Source organism: Thrips palmi, unplaced genomic scaffold (genome assembly GCF_012932325.1).
Source record: "Thrips palmi isolate BJ-2018 unplaced genomic scaffold, TpBJ-2018v1 HiC_scaffold_4, whole genome shotgun sequence".
In the NCBI taxonomy this organism is placed as follows: domain Eukaryota; kingdom Metazoa; phylum Arthropoda; class Insecta; order Thysanoptera; family Thripidae; genus Thrips; species Thrips palmi.
The window spans coordinates 12,312,465-12,329,461 of NW_023144631.1; the positions used below are offsets into that span (position 1 = coordinate 12,312,465).

The 16,997-nt window shown below is 42.7% G+C and overlaps 2 protein-coding genes across 5 annotated transcripts in view; one reads left to right on the forward strand and one right to left on the reverse strand.

Annotated features, from left to right (window-relative positions):
- The window catches only part of LOC117649689, a 19,530-nt gene extending 7,859 nt beyond the window's left edge, over nt 1-11,671 (forward strand). The window contains exons 5-9 of one of the 4 annotated variants that reach the window (XM_034392653.1): nt 5,545-5,810; nt 6,428-6,552; nt 7,294-7,586; nt 11,111-11,314; nt 11,406-11,669. In XM_034392653.1, the coding sequence (XP_034248544.1) occupies nt 5,545-5,810; nt 6,428-6,552; nt 7,294-7,586; nt 11,111-11,314; nt 11,406-11,509 (992 nt within the window). In that variant the 3' untranslated portion in view covers nt 11,510-11,669. Of the gene's footprint in view, nt 1-5,544; nt 5,811-6,427; nt 6,553-7,293; nt 8,745-11,106; nt 11,315-11,405 lie in introns of those variants that run through there. The other 3 variants (XM_034392655.1, XM_034392656.1, XM_034392657.1) reach the window with 3 other exon arrangements.
- LOC117649688 overlaps nt 8,779-16,997 on the reverse strand; it is a 45,643-nt gene continuing 37,424 nt past the window's right edge. The window contains exon 14 of the mRNA XM_034392652.1: nt 8,779-9,114. Coding sequence (XP_034248543.1) covers nt 8,930-9,114 — 185 coding nt within the window. The 3' untranslated portion in view covers nt 8,779-8,929. The remainder of the gene's footprint in view (nt 9,115-16,997) is intronic.

The following is a 16,997-nucleotide window of genomic DNA, read 5'->3' on the forward strand; positions in this document are numbered from 1 at the left end:
AGAGCAAATGCTACTGCCATGAAGCTCAAGTTAATCAGCAAACCTCTAAAGCAGATTCCACCTCCAGTATTTTCTCTCATTCAAAGTGGTCTCAATTCTGCTGAAGAACCCACCAACGAAGACGATGATGATTTAGAAATTGATTCAGGTTTGGTTGAAACAGATGAATTCCCAGAGTGTGACCCTGACCCAGACCGAGATTGTGATGATGTGCACCTCGACGTTGATGAAGATATGTGTGTTAGCCAGCTTGATCAATCTGGATTGAGAAGTTTTGACAATGTGGAAGTAGCTCCAACAAGCCCATTAGTGAAAGTGCCCACCATAAATGGAGGCCACCGTATTATCAAGAAATCTTCATACGTCTGGTTTCTTAGCAAGGGTCACACCAAGCTAAGTAATGATCGCTTGCGAAGGGTGCAATCAGCAGAAGTGCGCCACAATCAGTATACAAGTGATTCAAATGCTGTGGAAGTAAATGAAGATATCGCTGTTGGCCAATGGTGTGCCTTTGTATCCGAGGAGAAGAAAGTTGTCTTTGGACGGATTATGGCGTTCAGTTTTCTTGGTGGGTCAACGTGGAAGAACCAAGAGTACAGTGGTAACTCAGCTGCAATCAATCATCAAGGCGAAAGAGGAATTGGTTGTCTCTGCTCTTGGTTTTCCCACAAATCTGTTGGGAAGAAGATTGTTCTGCAGGATCTCTGCATGGATGTTCAAGGATATTATAACATCAACCACTATATCTGCACTCTCCCTCGACCAGTCCTTGGACAGGATGGTAAACTAGTCATATCTTGTTTACTGAAAGACATTCGTGAACTAGCTAAAGGAAGATTAGCTAAATAGTGAGTTCTGTGTCATCTATACTTGTTCCATCCATACTATATTTGTGATTTTTAGATTAAGTAACAAGGCAGTACAAAATTTTATGATGCTTTAATTTTTCTATGCAAGTTAAATAGTTTTTACACTGTGACAGCAGTATCAATGTTTTTGTTTGATATATACTAGTGTAAGTTTTTAAAACTGATGTGATGTTCCTTTCTTTTATTGGCTGAGCGATAGCGAAGCCCATGCCGTGTTTGGGCGCACCAAAAAGTGACTGGTCGTGAGTCTGTCTGTCCGTCTGTGAGTCTGTAGCGTACACGCTCACGTTTCTCAGCAACTACAACACCAATTGTTCCCAAATTTCGTATTGAACATCTCCAAAGTGCCCCACAGGGGGAGTTTATCTTAGATCAACAATTATCATCGTTTGAAATATTCAAAACATCGTTTTGAACTAGGTTATTAGCGTTGTTTGGTTGGTAGCAGTGTGTGGCTTACCAATTTCTCATACCGGCTGCCGCGCTTCCAAGCCGTCTGCAAGACAGGACGGTACTTATGCAAATAAAACAAACTGAAGAGCAAAGGGGCTCTCAAATAGGTTCTGAGTTAGTTTTTTAACATTCTAGAATGATTAAAACCCTTCCGGAGTGTCAACAGAGGAAAATACGAAAACTGAAAGTGAGAATGGTTTGCGTGTTTCGTGCCCCTCTCCCCCCTCCCTCGTCACAGGGGAATCTTCCTGCAGGTCAGTGCACTGTGAGTGTAGTTGTGGACTGAAAATAGAATGTTTTCTTTGCCTGTTACTTTGTGTGTATCTACTGATTTTATTTTCTCTGATACCATCCTTATTTTTAAATTTATTTTTAAATTTCATAGAAAATCAAATTAGGTAAATGCATGAATAACTTCTGTTGAAATTAGAAGACAAGTTACATGTCTTTGTCGGGAAATGACATCCTATTTTAATGCTGCAACCTAACATAAATATTCTTGTACTAGCATCTATTGATTAAAAGAATCCACATATGGATGTGTATTTTTAATGCTAATAAATTTTGGATATTGGATTCAATGAGACGATTCAGATTGTGAGCGGTGAGTGACTTGGTAATTGGATTTAATGAGACGATTCTTTTCACTTCACCAAAGTTTGTGTCCGATAACTGGAACTTAGTATTGGTAATAGTTTAAATGTGGCTCTCCGAACAAAAGCCCAATGCCTAATGTTAATCCTGTACTGTCATCTTTTACTCCAAAGATAAACTACCACAAGACATGAATAAGATAATGGCGTATTGAGCAAAAAGTGGCCTCTGCATTGGACTTCATGAGACAATTCACTGAATTTGACAAAACTTGGTCTCCGTCTTATGCTTCAGATCAGCCTGCCCTAAACTGATTCACTTAATAAAACCTATGGTTACATATTCCAGTCTATATTGTTTAATTCACTGGTTTAAAATGAAAGAATGACAAAAGGCTACTCAAATATAACTAATAAATTTGTAAATTCATTAGTTTGAAGAAACAGATATATCGAGTAGTGACTCAAGCAGACGATTAGCCAATTAAGCGATTCAATGGAATGTTACTCGACTGAGGAATCGCATTGGTTTCGCATTAGGGTGACGACATGGGGTGATCCATGAACCCAGACCCATACTCTATCCGTTATTAATCAATTCAATATCAATATTTTTCAATTGAATCTCACATTAATTCTTGCAGTTTTTGGAGTGCCAATCATGAAAATCACTTTCATTTCTACTCCAGACTTATAGTTTCATCTCAAATTAGCTCATTTTTGACCAAACTTTTCAGGTCGAGTTTTATATTGTTTCCTGCAGTCTTGGGTGTGCTGAACTCAAAAATGACTTCCAAATTTTTCCCAGATTCACACTTTACCTAATTTTGACCAAATTTTGACCAAAATTTTTGAGTTGAGTTTGATGTTGATCTCAGTAGTTTTTTGTGTCTTGATAACGAAAATCACTTCCATTTCGACTCCAGACTTATATTTTCATCCCAAATTAGGTCATTTTGGACCAAAATTTTCAAGTCGAGTTTTATATTGTTTCCTGCAGTTTCTGGTGTGCTGAACTCAAAAATGACTTCCAAATTTTTCCCAGACTCGCGCTTTACCCAATTTTGACCAAATTTGGACCAAAATTTTTGAATTGAGTTTGATGTTGATCTCAGTAGTTTTTTGTGTCCTGATAACGAAAATCACTTCCATTTCGACTCCAGACTTATATTTTCATCCCAAATTAGGTCATTTTGGACCAAAATCTTCAAGTCGAGTTTTATATTGTTACCTGCAGTTTTTGGTGTGCTGAACTCAAAAATGACTTCCAAATTTTTCCCAGACTCACGCTTTACCTAATTTTGACCAAATTTGGACCAAAATTTTTGAATCGAGTTTGACGTTGATCCTAACAGCTTTTTGCGTGCTGAAAACGAAAATCACTTCCATTTATACCCGAGACCTACATTTCACTCAGAGCCCATAAGTTGCTCATTTCGTCCAGTTAAGCAAAGTCCGAAGTGCAGAAACTAATTCGCATCGCTCAGCCACACTACGCGCCCACAGTAAACGGCGCGTACCCCTAGTTACTATTCTCTTTATTTTTAGAGTTTTGTTAATTCTAGTTCCCGATTCAATGTGATCGGTTGTGTATGCTTGTAGTCTATAATATTCCCTTCCATATGGGTGAAGACTGAAGTGGCATTCCTTTCTTGTACTACTGTTCTCTTTATTTTTAGAGTTTTGTTTGATTCTATTTCTCAATTCAATGTGATTGTTAGTGTATGCTTGTAGTATATAATATTCCCTTCCACACGGGTGAAAACTGATGTGGCATTCCTTTCTTTTACTACTGTTCTCTTTATTTTTAGAGTTATGTTTGATTCTATTTCCCGATTCAATGTGATTGGTAGTGTATGCTTATAGTCTATAATATTCCCTTCCACATGGGTGAAGACTGATGTGGCATTCCTTTCTTTTATTACTGTTCTCTTTATTTTTAGAGTTTTGTTTGATTCTATTTCTCAATTCAATGTGATTGTTAGTGTATGCTTGTAGTATATAATATTCCCTTCCACACGGGTGAAAACTGATGTGGCATTCCTTTCTTTTACTACTGTTCTCTTTATTTTTAGAGTTATGTTTAATTCTATTTCCCGATTCAATGTGATTGGTAGTGTATGATTGTAGTCTATAATATTCCCTTCCACACAGGTGAAGACTGATGTGGCATTCCTTTCTTTTATTACTGTTCTCTTTATTTTTAGAGATTTGCTTACTTTTATTTCCTGATTCAATGTGATTGGTAGTGTATGCTTGTTGTCTAAAATATCCCATTCCACACGGGTGAAATGATTTATTTGGATTGCATCAGGAAATATGAGACTGCAGTGAATAGTTGTGCAATACATATAACTTCACAGGGGTGAAATTATTTAATCTAATTTTAAGTATTGTCTCATGAGACATAAGACTGCAAAGATTATTGTACTTGTTTGTCAAACTGATCTCAAGTTGTTTTGTTTTAATGTGATTACCTGCTAATAAAATGATTTATTTTGCCAAAAGGAGGAAGCTGTCTTATTTCAAATGATATCATTATTTGTTTAACTGATTGTAGGTTTCATCTGGCCTGCACACTTTTGAATCAATAAGGATTTTTTTTAAAAACTTTTAAGCTTTTTTAAATAGCAAATGGGCAATTGAACAATGCCAAACCAAAACTTTCTAAAGCTGGCCACAAGTTTTATCAGTAGTTCATGGTTCCTAAGCTACTAGTAAACAGCACGCCTTCTGGGCTGGAGTCCTGACACTCTGGGAGTAGTTGGGGCCCCTTGCAGCCTTGCATAGGCAGCCAATGTGGCAGCCCTGTCGTGCGGGTCACGCTGCTGCCTACCTTCTAGGCGCGCTCATCTGCTTCGTCGAGCCAATGCGTGGAGACTTTGTGGGAGCGTTTTCTCATCACTTACACCATTTTTACATCAAATATTACCATTATATTACCATATATTACCTTGTATTACTTTATATTACCTTATATTACTCCATATTACTATATTACCACATATTACTCGTATTACCTTGTATTACTTGTATTACAAGTAATATATACTACTCCGTACACGGCCGGGGAGAGTTGACGACCCCTCGCCCCTGTTTCAAAATCTCATCTACCTTAATTATCTTCCGAGCTATAGGTAATAATAAATCGAGTGCTGGTGCTGGTTTAACCTTGATTTTAGTGTTTGTAAACTTCGTAGCCACCTGCCCTGGCGGGAGAAGGTCGATCGGGGTCACGTCCTTGTGTCAACGTGTCTACTACTCATAGACTATCTCACCTCGTGATTGGGCGATCCCACGGCAACCGGAAGGCGGCAAATTTGAAAGTGCCCATTGTGCCCCGTGTCCCATTGTGCCCCACCTTCCCTTAAATACTTAAAAACTTCTTAGAAAACGATTATATCAGTACAGTTATAAGCAGTTGCTAAGTAATACAGAAAAAAGTATTATGATTGCTTACAGAAACGGCGTCTGCTAATGAGAAATGGTCAGGAAAAGGCTCAGAGTGCACTTTGGGAAAAAATGGACATTTTTTCTGACAATAAATTAACGGAAAAAATATCCCTTTTTTCCACAGTGGAGATGGGCCCGAGTTACCGATTAGTATCGTTCCGTTTCCTCTAATTCAGGGAAAGGCCAACCCGTGGACCTGCTCTGCTCGAATACGCATCTCATCAAGCAGTCCTTCCGGTCGATCTCGAGCGGCACGCTGTCGTGCCCCGTCGTCAGCAAAGTCGGCCCGGTCAAGGGGGAGGTGTCCTGGGAATGGGACCGCGTCCGGCGGGCGTACCTGAGCCAGGGCGAGATGATGGTGACGCAGTGGGCGCTCCTCGCCCCCTTCATACTGAGGCCCGAGCTGTTCGCCGCGCCCTACGTAACGGCCAGAGAGCTCGAGGTAGGCTAAGATTGCCGCGCAACGCGTCGAAAAAACGAGAATAATCAATCATGAGGTAGAAATGCCCGGAAAGGGGGAGGGGAAGAGCGATTGCCCCTGTGAGATTCCCTAAACGCCTGATCACACTGAATGTTTTTGTACACATTTTGCACGAGACATCACAGTTTTTTGTGCACTCGAAATTTTTGTACAATTTTGTACAAAAATGGCGAAAAATGTGCAGTTTCTCATACGAAAATTGTACGAAAATTGTACGTAAATTGTACGTGTGCACAAAAAACTGTTATGTCTCGTACAAAATTGTACATAACATTTAATGTGACGGTAGGCAACCGGCATCACATGCTCCTGTAGGTAGGCAAAATATACAGAATCGCCCTCCCTGTCGGGAGCTCCTTAAACCACGCCTGCAGGAAACGCCTGAAGAGCGTCTCAAAATGTCACGCTTCTTTGAGCATTGTGTCACGATCGATTGGATATGAATCAGCCATAAATTAGCTCACTCAAATTCAAACGAGCTTGTGACAATGCTCGTTTCAGTGCCCCTGGTCATGCCCTCTGGAATGAGAGTGGATAATCTTCGAAGTTTGGAGTCTCAATGCACATTCTGTCCGCAGGCATTTTCGCACGTGTGGGCGGTGTTTGGATACTGCTTAGGCATTGAGGATCGTTTTAACTGCGCACTGGGTGACCTGGAGACGGTCCAAAAGCGAGCCGAACTGATCCTGCGGCTTGTGATAGTGTGAGTATGTCAGTCACTATCAGTGGAGGACTGCGAACTTACTATCACGGAGAAATTATCAACTTTCGGAAGTTCAGAGTTTGCAGTCTCCACACTTCTAGTGTCTTGAAGCTCACAGAGCCCCTTTCTTTCGGCACGGTGCAAACGTGGCGACTGCAAACTCTGCACTTCCAAGTGTGAAAAACCCCACATCCCCACTGAAAAACCAAACGTGGTGTGGTCAAATGGGTGGTATTTTGACCGCATCAGTTGGTGGTCTAGACCACGTTTGGTTTTTCAGTACCCAAGTGTGGATGAAGGTTTTAGAGTGAAGAAGAAAAAAACGAAGAAAAAGACGCTTCTGCGCATGTGCAGAGGAGTGTTTGGGAAGTTTGCGCATAGTGGTGGGGGTGTGTGCGCACGCCCAGGTGCGGTCAAGACGAAGAAGATTCTTCGTTTTTTCCTTCTTCCCTCTTAACTCTGGAATAGCTTATTACGTCATTCCTCTCCACGCCAGAAAAGTTACATTTCTATTCGGATTACACCGGTAAATCTAAAGCGTAACTCTATGCTTGACTCAAGCATCAAGTTACGCTTGAAGACGTTGCGATTGAAATGAAGCGTAGACTTGAAATTACCTCATGCATTTAGAATAGGGGGAATCTTGGTGGATGAGCCGCTTACGCTTGATTTCAAGGATAAACTGATTACGCATCTAAACAGAGACTACGCTTTATTTTACCAGTGTATCGTCTGTTGCAGCCCACACCTCCGCACTATGGACGTGAAGAGCGTCACTCACTGGGAGCACATGATGACATGCATCACCGAAGGCCTCACGGAGCACATACCTACTCCCTCCTTCAGGGCCAGCCTGGCCTACGTGACCGAAGATCTGCTGGGACAGAAAACCAACCTGAGCAAGACCCTCGCCTGGTCGGACACCCTACAGTTGTGGGCCATGCGTCTGGTGTTACGCTACTTGCCGCTCTGTGCGACTTCGTACTCGACCACCTTAAGTCGCGCAGCAACGCTCTTGGTGCGCCGCAGTCGCAGTGCGTATCGGAGCGGCAGATGACAGAGACGAACGATCACTGCACGCTAAATGTCTATGGAGAATTTTTCACTCGTGTGTAATTTGCACGATTTCGTGCATACGGTGGAATTTACATAGTATGCGTTGCATAAATTTATGCCAATTTGAGCACAATTTTATACAAAACATCACTCAAGTTAAAGATTATACAAGTTATACAAAATTGTACGTAAACATTTAGTGTGTGCTGTCAAGTAGAAATTGGAAGTCCGTTACTCAGCAAACTGAAGAGTGTGCACACTCTCATTCCATTCGTGGTGACACAAATGTGACACAATGTGATGCAAAGTATGTGACATTTTGTCACATACGTTTCAACGTGATGCCATGTTCCTGAAATGAGAATACATGGTTGATTCTCAAAAGAATCAACCTGAAGGTTGACGCAACGTCTTCTTCGACCTGCCCTAATAGAATAATCCTAACTGCCAGAGTAGATCCATGATAATCCTGTCAGAGCAGATTCAAGACAAATGCAAACTGTTAGTGTCAATTCAGAACTATCCAAACTGCACATGACGTGAAAAGCGGTCTTTTCTCAAAGTTCGTGACGCCAACTGTGTGTACACTCCTCAGTTTTCAGAGTATTACAACTCATTACGTTAGTGATATTATATGTTATTTTATGTAATTAGATACGTAAGAAATATTGTCACTCAACGTAAGCCTCCCAGAGGCGGAGATTCCGGTAACTTTTGGGAATATAAAGTCAAATCAAAACTGTTCTAAATATGGACATTCTGCCCCAACGTGCTTCCTGTTGGCTGCTGGATTGGTCACAAATATATTCATTGCATTTATATGTTTCCCCGCCGCTGGGGTATGTCCAACCCTGCCTACCACCCTCTAATCAGGTAGGACTTGTTTTTCTTTCACATTAGAGTTCTAATAGTATTCAGTCAGTTTTTAAAATTGATATTCGGGTAAAAAAAACACACAATAAATTAGTGAGTTTACCTTTCGGTCAAAATAAGGCCTAAACAGTGGATCTAAATGAAAATGTCTTTAAAGCTATTCAACTTGTAATCATCTTAAGCAGCTTTTCCTCTTTGAACATTTTTCAGCGTATGCAACATTATGTGACAAGGAGAAAGCTCAATAAAATAATGTTCAATGACGTGCTGAAGTTTGTGTGAGCATGTTGACATGTTTATTTGCTTAAATATTTTATTTCAATCTTTATATCAATTTCGCGTTGACAGATCAGTTTTAAAAAATTCGATTAACGTGCGGAGCTTGTCGACGTGTATTGATGAAAGGTCGATTGAACGGTGAGAGTGCATTCACTCAGTGCGAGGATGCTTAGGAATGCGTTGCGTCGTCGCCGACCGACATCTTCTCGCGCAGCCACGCCCTCGTGCGGGAGTCCGCCAGGGCCACGACGGCGAGTCGGCCCTCGCCGGACCCGCCGGAAAACGCAACGATGCCCCGGACGAACCACGCGTCACCGCTTCGCTCGAAGAAGCCTGTCCCGGGCTTGACGTCAACTGCAACACAGAGGCAACGCAACCGGGTTTTTTAATCATCCTAAACCGATTGACGCATGAAGGAGACTTCACACGTTTTGAGAATGGCTTTCGATCAATGCAGCTTCGGTTTAACCGAACCTATATAGGTCGAAACCACATCGAGCTCTATTTATGACCCAGAGGTTCGGCAAAACCGAATCTTCACCCGTCGAAAATGGGGCTCAGTGAGTGTCGATGATTCTAAACCCTCTCAGAATACGTACGAAATCCTCTTTCCACCGGGGAACTGAAAGTACATATGTAGAAAAGAACATCTCTATCCTTTTTTGCTATGCCCAAATAATTATTTGCCAGAATCTGAGGGCTAGGTGCCTTTTCCGTTGTCGTGAGGAAAACTTTGGAGAAAACAATTAGAAATTAACGTAAACATCCAAAACTCAGAAACTCAAAAGAGGGAATTAGTTTATGCAAGGAATCAATTAGGAGGGCTCAAGGATGTTCACGGCATTGCAATATTTAATCTGAGTTATCACGGGATGAGTTACTCACAGATCGAAAAGAGAACTTACCCAGAAAATAATGAACAGCTCTGTCATGGCAGGCGGTGGTATTTTTAGGCACGAAGTAGCCTTATAGTATACCCAGGATTCAGCCGGCCCGAGATTCAATTTGTGTGGCCCTTTATGCATTTCGGAAATTTTCTATACGATTTTAATGAGACTTTGCAGACTTGTAGAACTTTGAACGCTGATTCTCATGCTGAAATCTGGTTAAAAAGTTGGTGGCCAATTTTGAGAAATTTGCTGTCAAAATCGCCGTTTCCATGGCAAACCCACTCGTCAAAGGGAAAAAAAGGGAGGGGGGGAGCCCAGCCGGGGCAGACCAATAGCCGAGCTTCTTTTTGGGTCTGTACAGCTTACTCCAAAAGCTGAAATCAGCACGTTCGAAATGAAAAATTTCTTTGACTGCAGATGCAACAATAGAATTGGTGTCGGTTCGAACGCAGTTTTTTGGGTAGAACTATCCAATAATACTTCTTGATTGGAGTGTTTTTGGACATGCGCAGTAGGTTTTCAACCTGTTAACAGTTTAACCAAATGTAGCATTTGAAACCTGTATTAATTATGCTCTCTTTCTTGTTTTTTCTTTGTTTCCTGCTTATGAAAATTCATATAAAAACAAATTTTCAATTTTTGTGTGATGACTTTCTAAAAAAAATTTCACAGAAAATTAGCAAAACAAAAGTTCTTTTTTTCTGGCATACAGTTTCTCAAATATTCCTTTTTTTTTCTGTCAATAAAAACAATTTTGTTGTTGTTGTGATTCAGTTAGCACTAGGACCACTTCGCTCCACCTCGCGACTTGCAGTGCTCATGTTCCTCGAACAAGACTCACCCGCGTTTCGAAACCATCCCTCCCGAGTTTATGAAGTTTGTCAAACCAACCGTCGTGGTGTTGATACGTTGTAAGGGAGAACTATTACACAGAATTGAAGAAAACATGACTAGAGAACCATAGCCTTTTGAAACAAGCCAAACAATTCAACGTCAGCAACAATGGATGGGCAGTTTTAATGCGCGACTGCTGGTGCTTTCAGCTTCGCGATTTTCGCAAGGGCGCAGACGCCGAGAAACTAGTTGCCAACCCGTGAAAATTAATTTACTGCCTTCTTTCTGCCAAGAACATTTTGATAATGATGGACTTTAAAGATGTTCCATTGTCAGAACACTGTGGAATACATTAGCATTGGAATTTTTTGAATTTACCAGCATTTTGATTTCTATTTTGTCAAGTTTAAATTTCGACGGGTGGCACATCGACCACATTGGTACCACTGCCATTGGTAGTCCCCTCAGCCTCACAACACCACTTCTTTTCTTTCTCCACACTCTTACACAATAACCAAATTGACTTCGTGACTCCTAGGATTTCTTGAAATCGTATTTTTTTAAATGGGAGCCTTTTGTCTAAAACTTTGCATTTATTTGAGCTAATTTTTTTTTGTTTCAGCAAGAGCTTTCACCTGGTGGAGTGTGGATTCCGAAATCAGAGTTGCACTGGATCCTAAGGGATCATCGTAAGCAGCCAGTTAAGATGTACAGAGCCATTATTCGTACCATCATGACAGAAGATTTGCTGATGGAAGGGGGCTTTAGCATGTCGGGGGCAAAGAACAACACCATAGCCATTCCACCCAAAGTGCTGAGAGCAGCCTTAGGTAAGTCTCAAAACTATTGGCCATGTAAATACCATTCCAACTAAGTAGGGGTTATATGAATAATTGGTAACCTTATTTTACTATTTTTCAGCATACACAGCACACAATGCAGTGGAGAATCCAAACAAAAAGTTTAACTTCAAGCGAACAACCACTAACTTTTTGGAACAAGTTCGCCACAAGGGGGCTAAATAATGCCAATGCTTTAGGACTATTTGTTATTGCTTTTTTTTAGTTTATTTGTCAGTTTGTCTTTAAGTTCATAAGACAGTTTGTTTTTTGTTTGTTTTGTTTACTCTCCTAAAGCCTCAACCCATTATTGTTGAGAATCTTGATACAAATAAATGGTAAAACCCGCTCTGAAATCTGTGCATTTGAATTTTCCCTTTCCCTGGCCCTCTCCATCGTACAACTTACGCTCTGCCATTGCAAGTACGAGGCGGTGCGTACGGGTACGCACCGCGCAGCCTGAACCGCCGGCGAGGTAGGTAACCCAACCGAGAGTACGGCGCGTGGCCTACCCACCCATTACCATTAAGGGCTAGACCGCACATGATCGTATGCCATTTCGGGCCCGACACATGCTCGCCTGCACTGCAAAACGAGACAAGGTCGTCCTTACTAGGGTGACACGTTATGCCGGCGGAGAAGAACCTCCATTGGCTACATGCTCCCACTCGCAGTATGACCAGTCAGAGAGGAGGTATACATCCCCGGGAGGGGATGCAGGCCTCCACCCCAGAACAGTCGCTTCGAGCACAACCGAGTCCGGTGTCCGCCTGCTTCGTCCCCTTATCTCGGGGATCAACGGCGTCCTCTTGGTCCAAATCTTGATGTATTGAGAAAGGTGTGCTTCGCCCTGCCCCTCTCTTCATGCGACCTGTGTCCTGGCGAGAGCATCCTGCGACCTTGCCGACAAAATAGAAAGCTTCATCCAACCAAACACCCGACCGACTACACAACAAATCGCCGTGCTGCGCATGTTGGTCTCGGATCTGCGATCTGGCGGCAAAAGAGACATCCTATGCGGGCTACCTGTAGAGATGACCTCCTGTGCCCCTCCCCGTCGCCGCATTACCGCGTCTGTGAAAACGAAACCCAATCGCAGGCGTTGATCTTCGGTCGTAAGGGGTCGGGCTGGGAGGTCTTGCCGGTGGTCCCGCACTTGTACACGGCGTTGGTATTGACGGGTCCTTGTCTTGGGGCAAGTTTGTCTTGGGGAGAGTGTCTCCAAAGGCGGTACAAACGGTGCTGTAAGGGCGGTAATTTCTGTACCGCCTTCGTATTGGCGAAAACCTGGAGCCCGCCAATAGCCAATTACCGCCAGTAAAGGGTGGAAATATTACCGCCTTTCGATTTGGAGTGCTGGTACAGGATATTCCGTACTCCACTCCTGTGGTAACAGTAAATCCTGTACAAAGTACAGTAGATCCTGTAAAAAAGTACAGTAAATCCTGTACTCTGAACTACAGTGACAGCTGTACTAATCACTACAGGATACTGTGATTTTTTCCCACAGTGTGAGCAGGGGCGGACTAAGGCGGAAAGGGGGTAGATAGCGCATCCGCACTCCGAATTTTTCATACGAAAAGTCGCCTTGAAGTGTTCTCTAGCGCGCTCTGATTGGCTCCATAAGGAACCTTGTCTTGAACTTGTTGACGTCTTCTTTTCGTCTTGATTCCACCTTCCATGAAGGCGAAAACAAGACCAGATTAAGGTTGTTCGCAGACAAAAATCGGACGACTGCGCAAAGCCTTCTTTCGGCCTTCTTTTTGCTCTCATTTCGCCCTGTTAAGTCTTGCGGCCGTCTCGAACGAGCCATGTGATGACCCTGTAGTCAGCTCTGAACGGCCCTGTAACGGCTCTGAACCGGCCTTCCCTAGAATGCAGTTTCAAGACGTGTTCAGGTCGTATACCAGACCTCGGCTCCGACCCGGGGTCCTTTTGTAGAACAAGTTCCAGTCGCTAAGACTTCCAAATCAACCTTGGGGCACCGGGACCCGCTGACCCGAGCGCTGACCTGAATTGACCCCCTTCGCCCATCACCCACTCACAAGTCAGACTCAGGCGATGAACTCGGCAATGTCATTTGGAAGATCCCAAGAAGCAAAACCGAAATTTATAGTAATTTTTGGCCCTACCAAGATGTACACTTACGCTACCGGCAAGACAAGGCGATAGTCTAGTGATAGATGAAGAATTTTACGCGTAAGGGAGTATGGGGCGATTTGTAACAGATTTCGGAATTCTCTATACAAAATTAAGAACATTCTGCATATCGGTGTCAAACTTGTGCCAGTTGAGCAGTCTGGCCCTTTATCTAGACTGTGCAGCTCCATTGGATCAATCTGGAGTCCGTAATCTTTGAAATCTTAGACGCTTTCCAAACCCTTGCATGCTGTTACGAATCGCCCCAGCATGGGGTGATTTGTAACAGCCATGGGGCTTTTCATAACATCCTACACATTAAATGAAACATCGTCGGGAATGTTATCTCCTCCAGCAGTTGTTCTTCGGATGTCCTGCAGACGCCTTAAAATCTACATTTCAAGCTGCCGTTGACCGCCTCAGCATTAACTGATCGGCTATGTCAATCCTAACCTCACTTTTTCAATTTTAGAGGAAAGAATAGAATAACTCGCTTTAAAATGCATTTCGAGCTGTGTAAATGTATTGGAATAAGGCAGCAGATGATTCGAGAAATAATTCAAGCATTTAATTGCTAAAACTACTTAAATTCTTCTTTTTATACGGGGCTGTTACGAATCACCCCAAATGCCTGTTCTGTTACGCAATAAATCCGTCCCTAACTATCACTCGACAAAGTAAAAGCAACTTATGCCACGTGGTTACATTGTAAAGGGGTCACGCTTCAAGGCCCCAACGGTACTTCGATGGTGATTCATACCTGGGGAGCCTCAGACAGAAACTTCCTAGAACTCAAAATAAAAGATTTGCCTGTTTTCGGTGTACCCTATATTTCAGACGCCCTCTAAAACTATACCTGAGCACCGATCACATCCCCTTCGATTGTTGAAGGACCCTGTAAGGGAGGGTGGGGAACCATGACCACTTTTTTTTTGTGCCTCCATCTACTCCACCGTGTGGTTCGAAAAGTTAAGTTTCCAGCATGAGGGGATTCTTTGGACCTCGAAGGACCTCTTCCACCCATTGGAACTTGTCTGCAATGCACGGCAGGCTCACAGAACACTTTGGAAAATAAAACGCAAAGTGGTCATAACGCCCCACCTATGGGGTACCATGACCACCCCGTGGGGCACCATGACCATAGTAATTTTTTGGCCCAAAAAGTGTACTTGCTACCAGTATTCTCATTGAAATTGTTTATATCGCTGTCCTTACCATCAGGCCAGTCAACTTAACTTAAAAACACTGTAAAAACCTTCGAAGTATCAAACGTTCTAAGATGCCTTAAAATGGACGGTTTAAAACAGTTAACGCTCTAAGGCTTTCAAATTTCACATCCAAAGCTATGACATGTGTTAACATTTTATGTTTGCCTTGCTAACACGAATCCAAATTCGTATGCAGATTTCAATTTGGTTAATTTTAAGAAAATTATCGCGGTTACTACACTGCAAACAAGTGAATTAAATGCTGTTTCTCATAATGCCAGAGCCATCTTGGTGCAAAGTAGCCACGGATCGCCTTCGCGGCCAACTTTTGCGGTTTGGAGCTCATTTAGTGCTAGAGAAACTACCATTTCAAGTCTCAGTTTCAGAACCATTCTTAATCATCCTGGTGATTCACGATTTGTGATAAAACTATCTATTCTGCAGCAATTATTCAACCCTTATACATTTTCTGAAGCAAAAAGCAAATTTTCGACGAAAATAAATTATTATCAGGCCAAAACATGAGAAAAAACACTTAAATATGTATGGTCATGGTGCCCCACTAAAAAGTGGTCATGGCTCCCCACAATACAGTTTACGACTCAAAGGCACCCCGAGCAAGAAAAAAGCTACTTAGAATTAAATGTGATAGTGGATATTTTGCCGGAGAGCCGACATTTTGACAAAAACCTAGGACATCCAACTTATTTCCTCAAATGTGAGTGTGAGAAAAAATATCCCAGATTTGAAATACGCCCAATTTAGCCAAAACGCTGTAACAAAAATTTTGGCGAGGTGCTATGGTCGTACCCTTGAAGCTAGAAGGTAGGGCTCTGCCTGAAAATAGTTAGAATCCTATTCTCTCGAAAGTCCGGTCGACCGGTTGCCGTCGGCAAAGTAGTTCCCGAGAGCGAGGGGGATGGTCATGGTGCCCCAGTGGTCATGGTGCCCCACCCTCCCTTACTTGAAGCGAAAGAGGGCCCATACTCAGATTTTCCTCTGCTCCCCCTACTCTGCAAACCTAACTGTCTACTAAGTACACACTTACAATTGCATGCTTGCAAGTACACACTTACAAACGCATGCTTGACGCCGTATAACTCCATGCGTCAAGCATGCGTTTGTAAGTGTGTACTTGCAAGCATGCATTTGTAAGTGTGTACTTGGCCAAGTATGCGTTTGTAAGTGTGTACTTGCAAGCATGCATTTGTAAGTGTGTACTTAGTAGACAGTTAGGTTTGTAGTGTACTTAAATTAATACACGCATTTGTTACGAATCGCCCCTGTTACAAATCGCCCCATACTCCCTTATACGCGGTCAGGCCGATGCGAACGTATGAGAAACTTTAAAAATCTGCAGATATCAGTAATATTTCTCACTCGATTTTTTTTCTGCTGCTGTTAATGAAATTTCCCTTGTTTCTAAAAGTTTTTGCGATGAATTGTGTCCGAAGACGTAATAAGGTAGATGAGACACCGCGATCGAACCCGGAATCTGATTATTAAGTGCGTGCACTGCAAAGCCAGTGGTAAGTTTGCTTGCAACAAATTTGGCTAGCCGCTTTGAATGTCAAAATTTGGCAAGCTTCGACCATAAATCTTCAAAAGCTTGCCAAATTTTGGCAAGCTGGTGATCAGGGCCAAGCTTGCCAATTTTTGGCATTCAAACCGGCTTGCCAAATTTGTGTCAAGCAAACTTACCACTGGCTTTGCAGTGTGGATTTGCTTTCCCAGTGTCACTTTCAAAGATACTCCACATCTACTGCTATTCAACGAACGCGACGTCAAATTCGTTCGAATGTGAATTTTGCCCTGTTCGTTTCGTTTAAATGTTGGTGCACGCTGAAACGAATGTGACAAAGTTGACATTCTAACGAATACGTCACACTCGTTCAGCGACTGTGCAGAGAATATGGTGTTTTACTCACTTGCGTGGAATGCATCTCCCCGTGTCGCAACGGAATTCATCCGTCGCGCAGGTTTGCCAGCCCAAGAGGGGCCTTGCCGACAACATGACGAGAAACAGCGGGGAGAGAGCCATGTTCGCCTCAGTGCCAAACTCTAACTCTTACGAGGTGTATGGTCCGACTCCAAGTTGCACGTTCGAGTGTCCGCGACGGAGTATATATTTTGAGCCGATAATTGGAAAGTGACGACCAGGTCGGCCCTTCCATTTCGAAGTTGCCACTGCCAGGTTTTGCTGGGTGATAACAAAACTAACTCAACGCGTTTTAGTCTGGGTACCCAAGTGAGGGACAGTCTCACACTACACTCCAAAAAAAAAATCAGTACAGAATTTTGTAACATGGTTACGCAGCTTTTTCAAT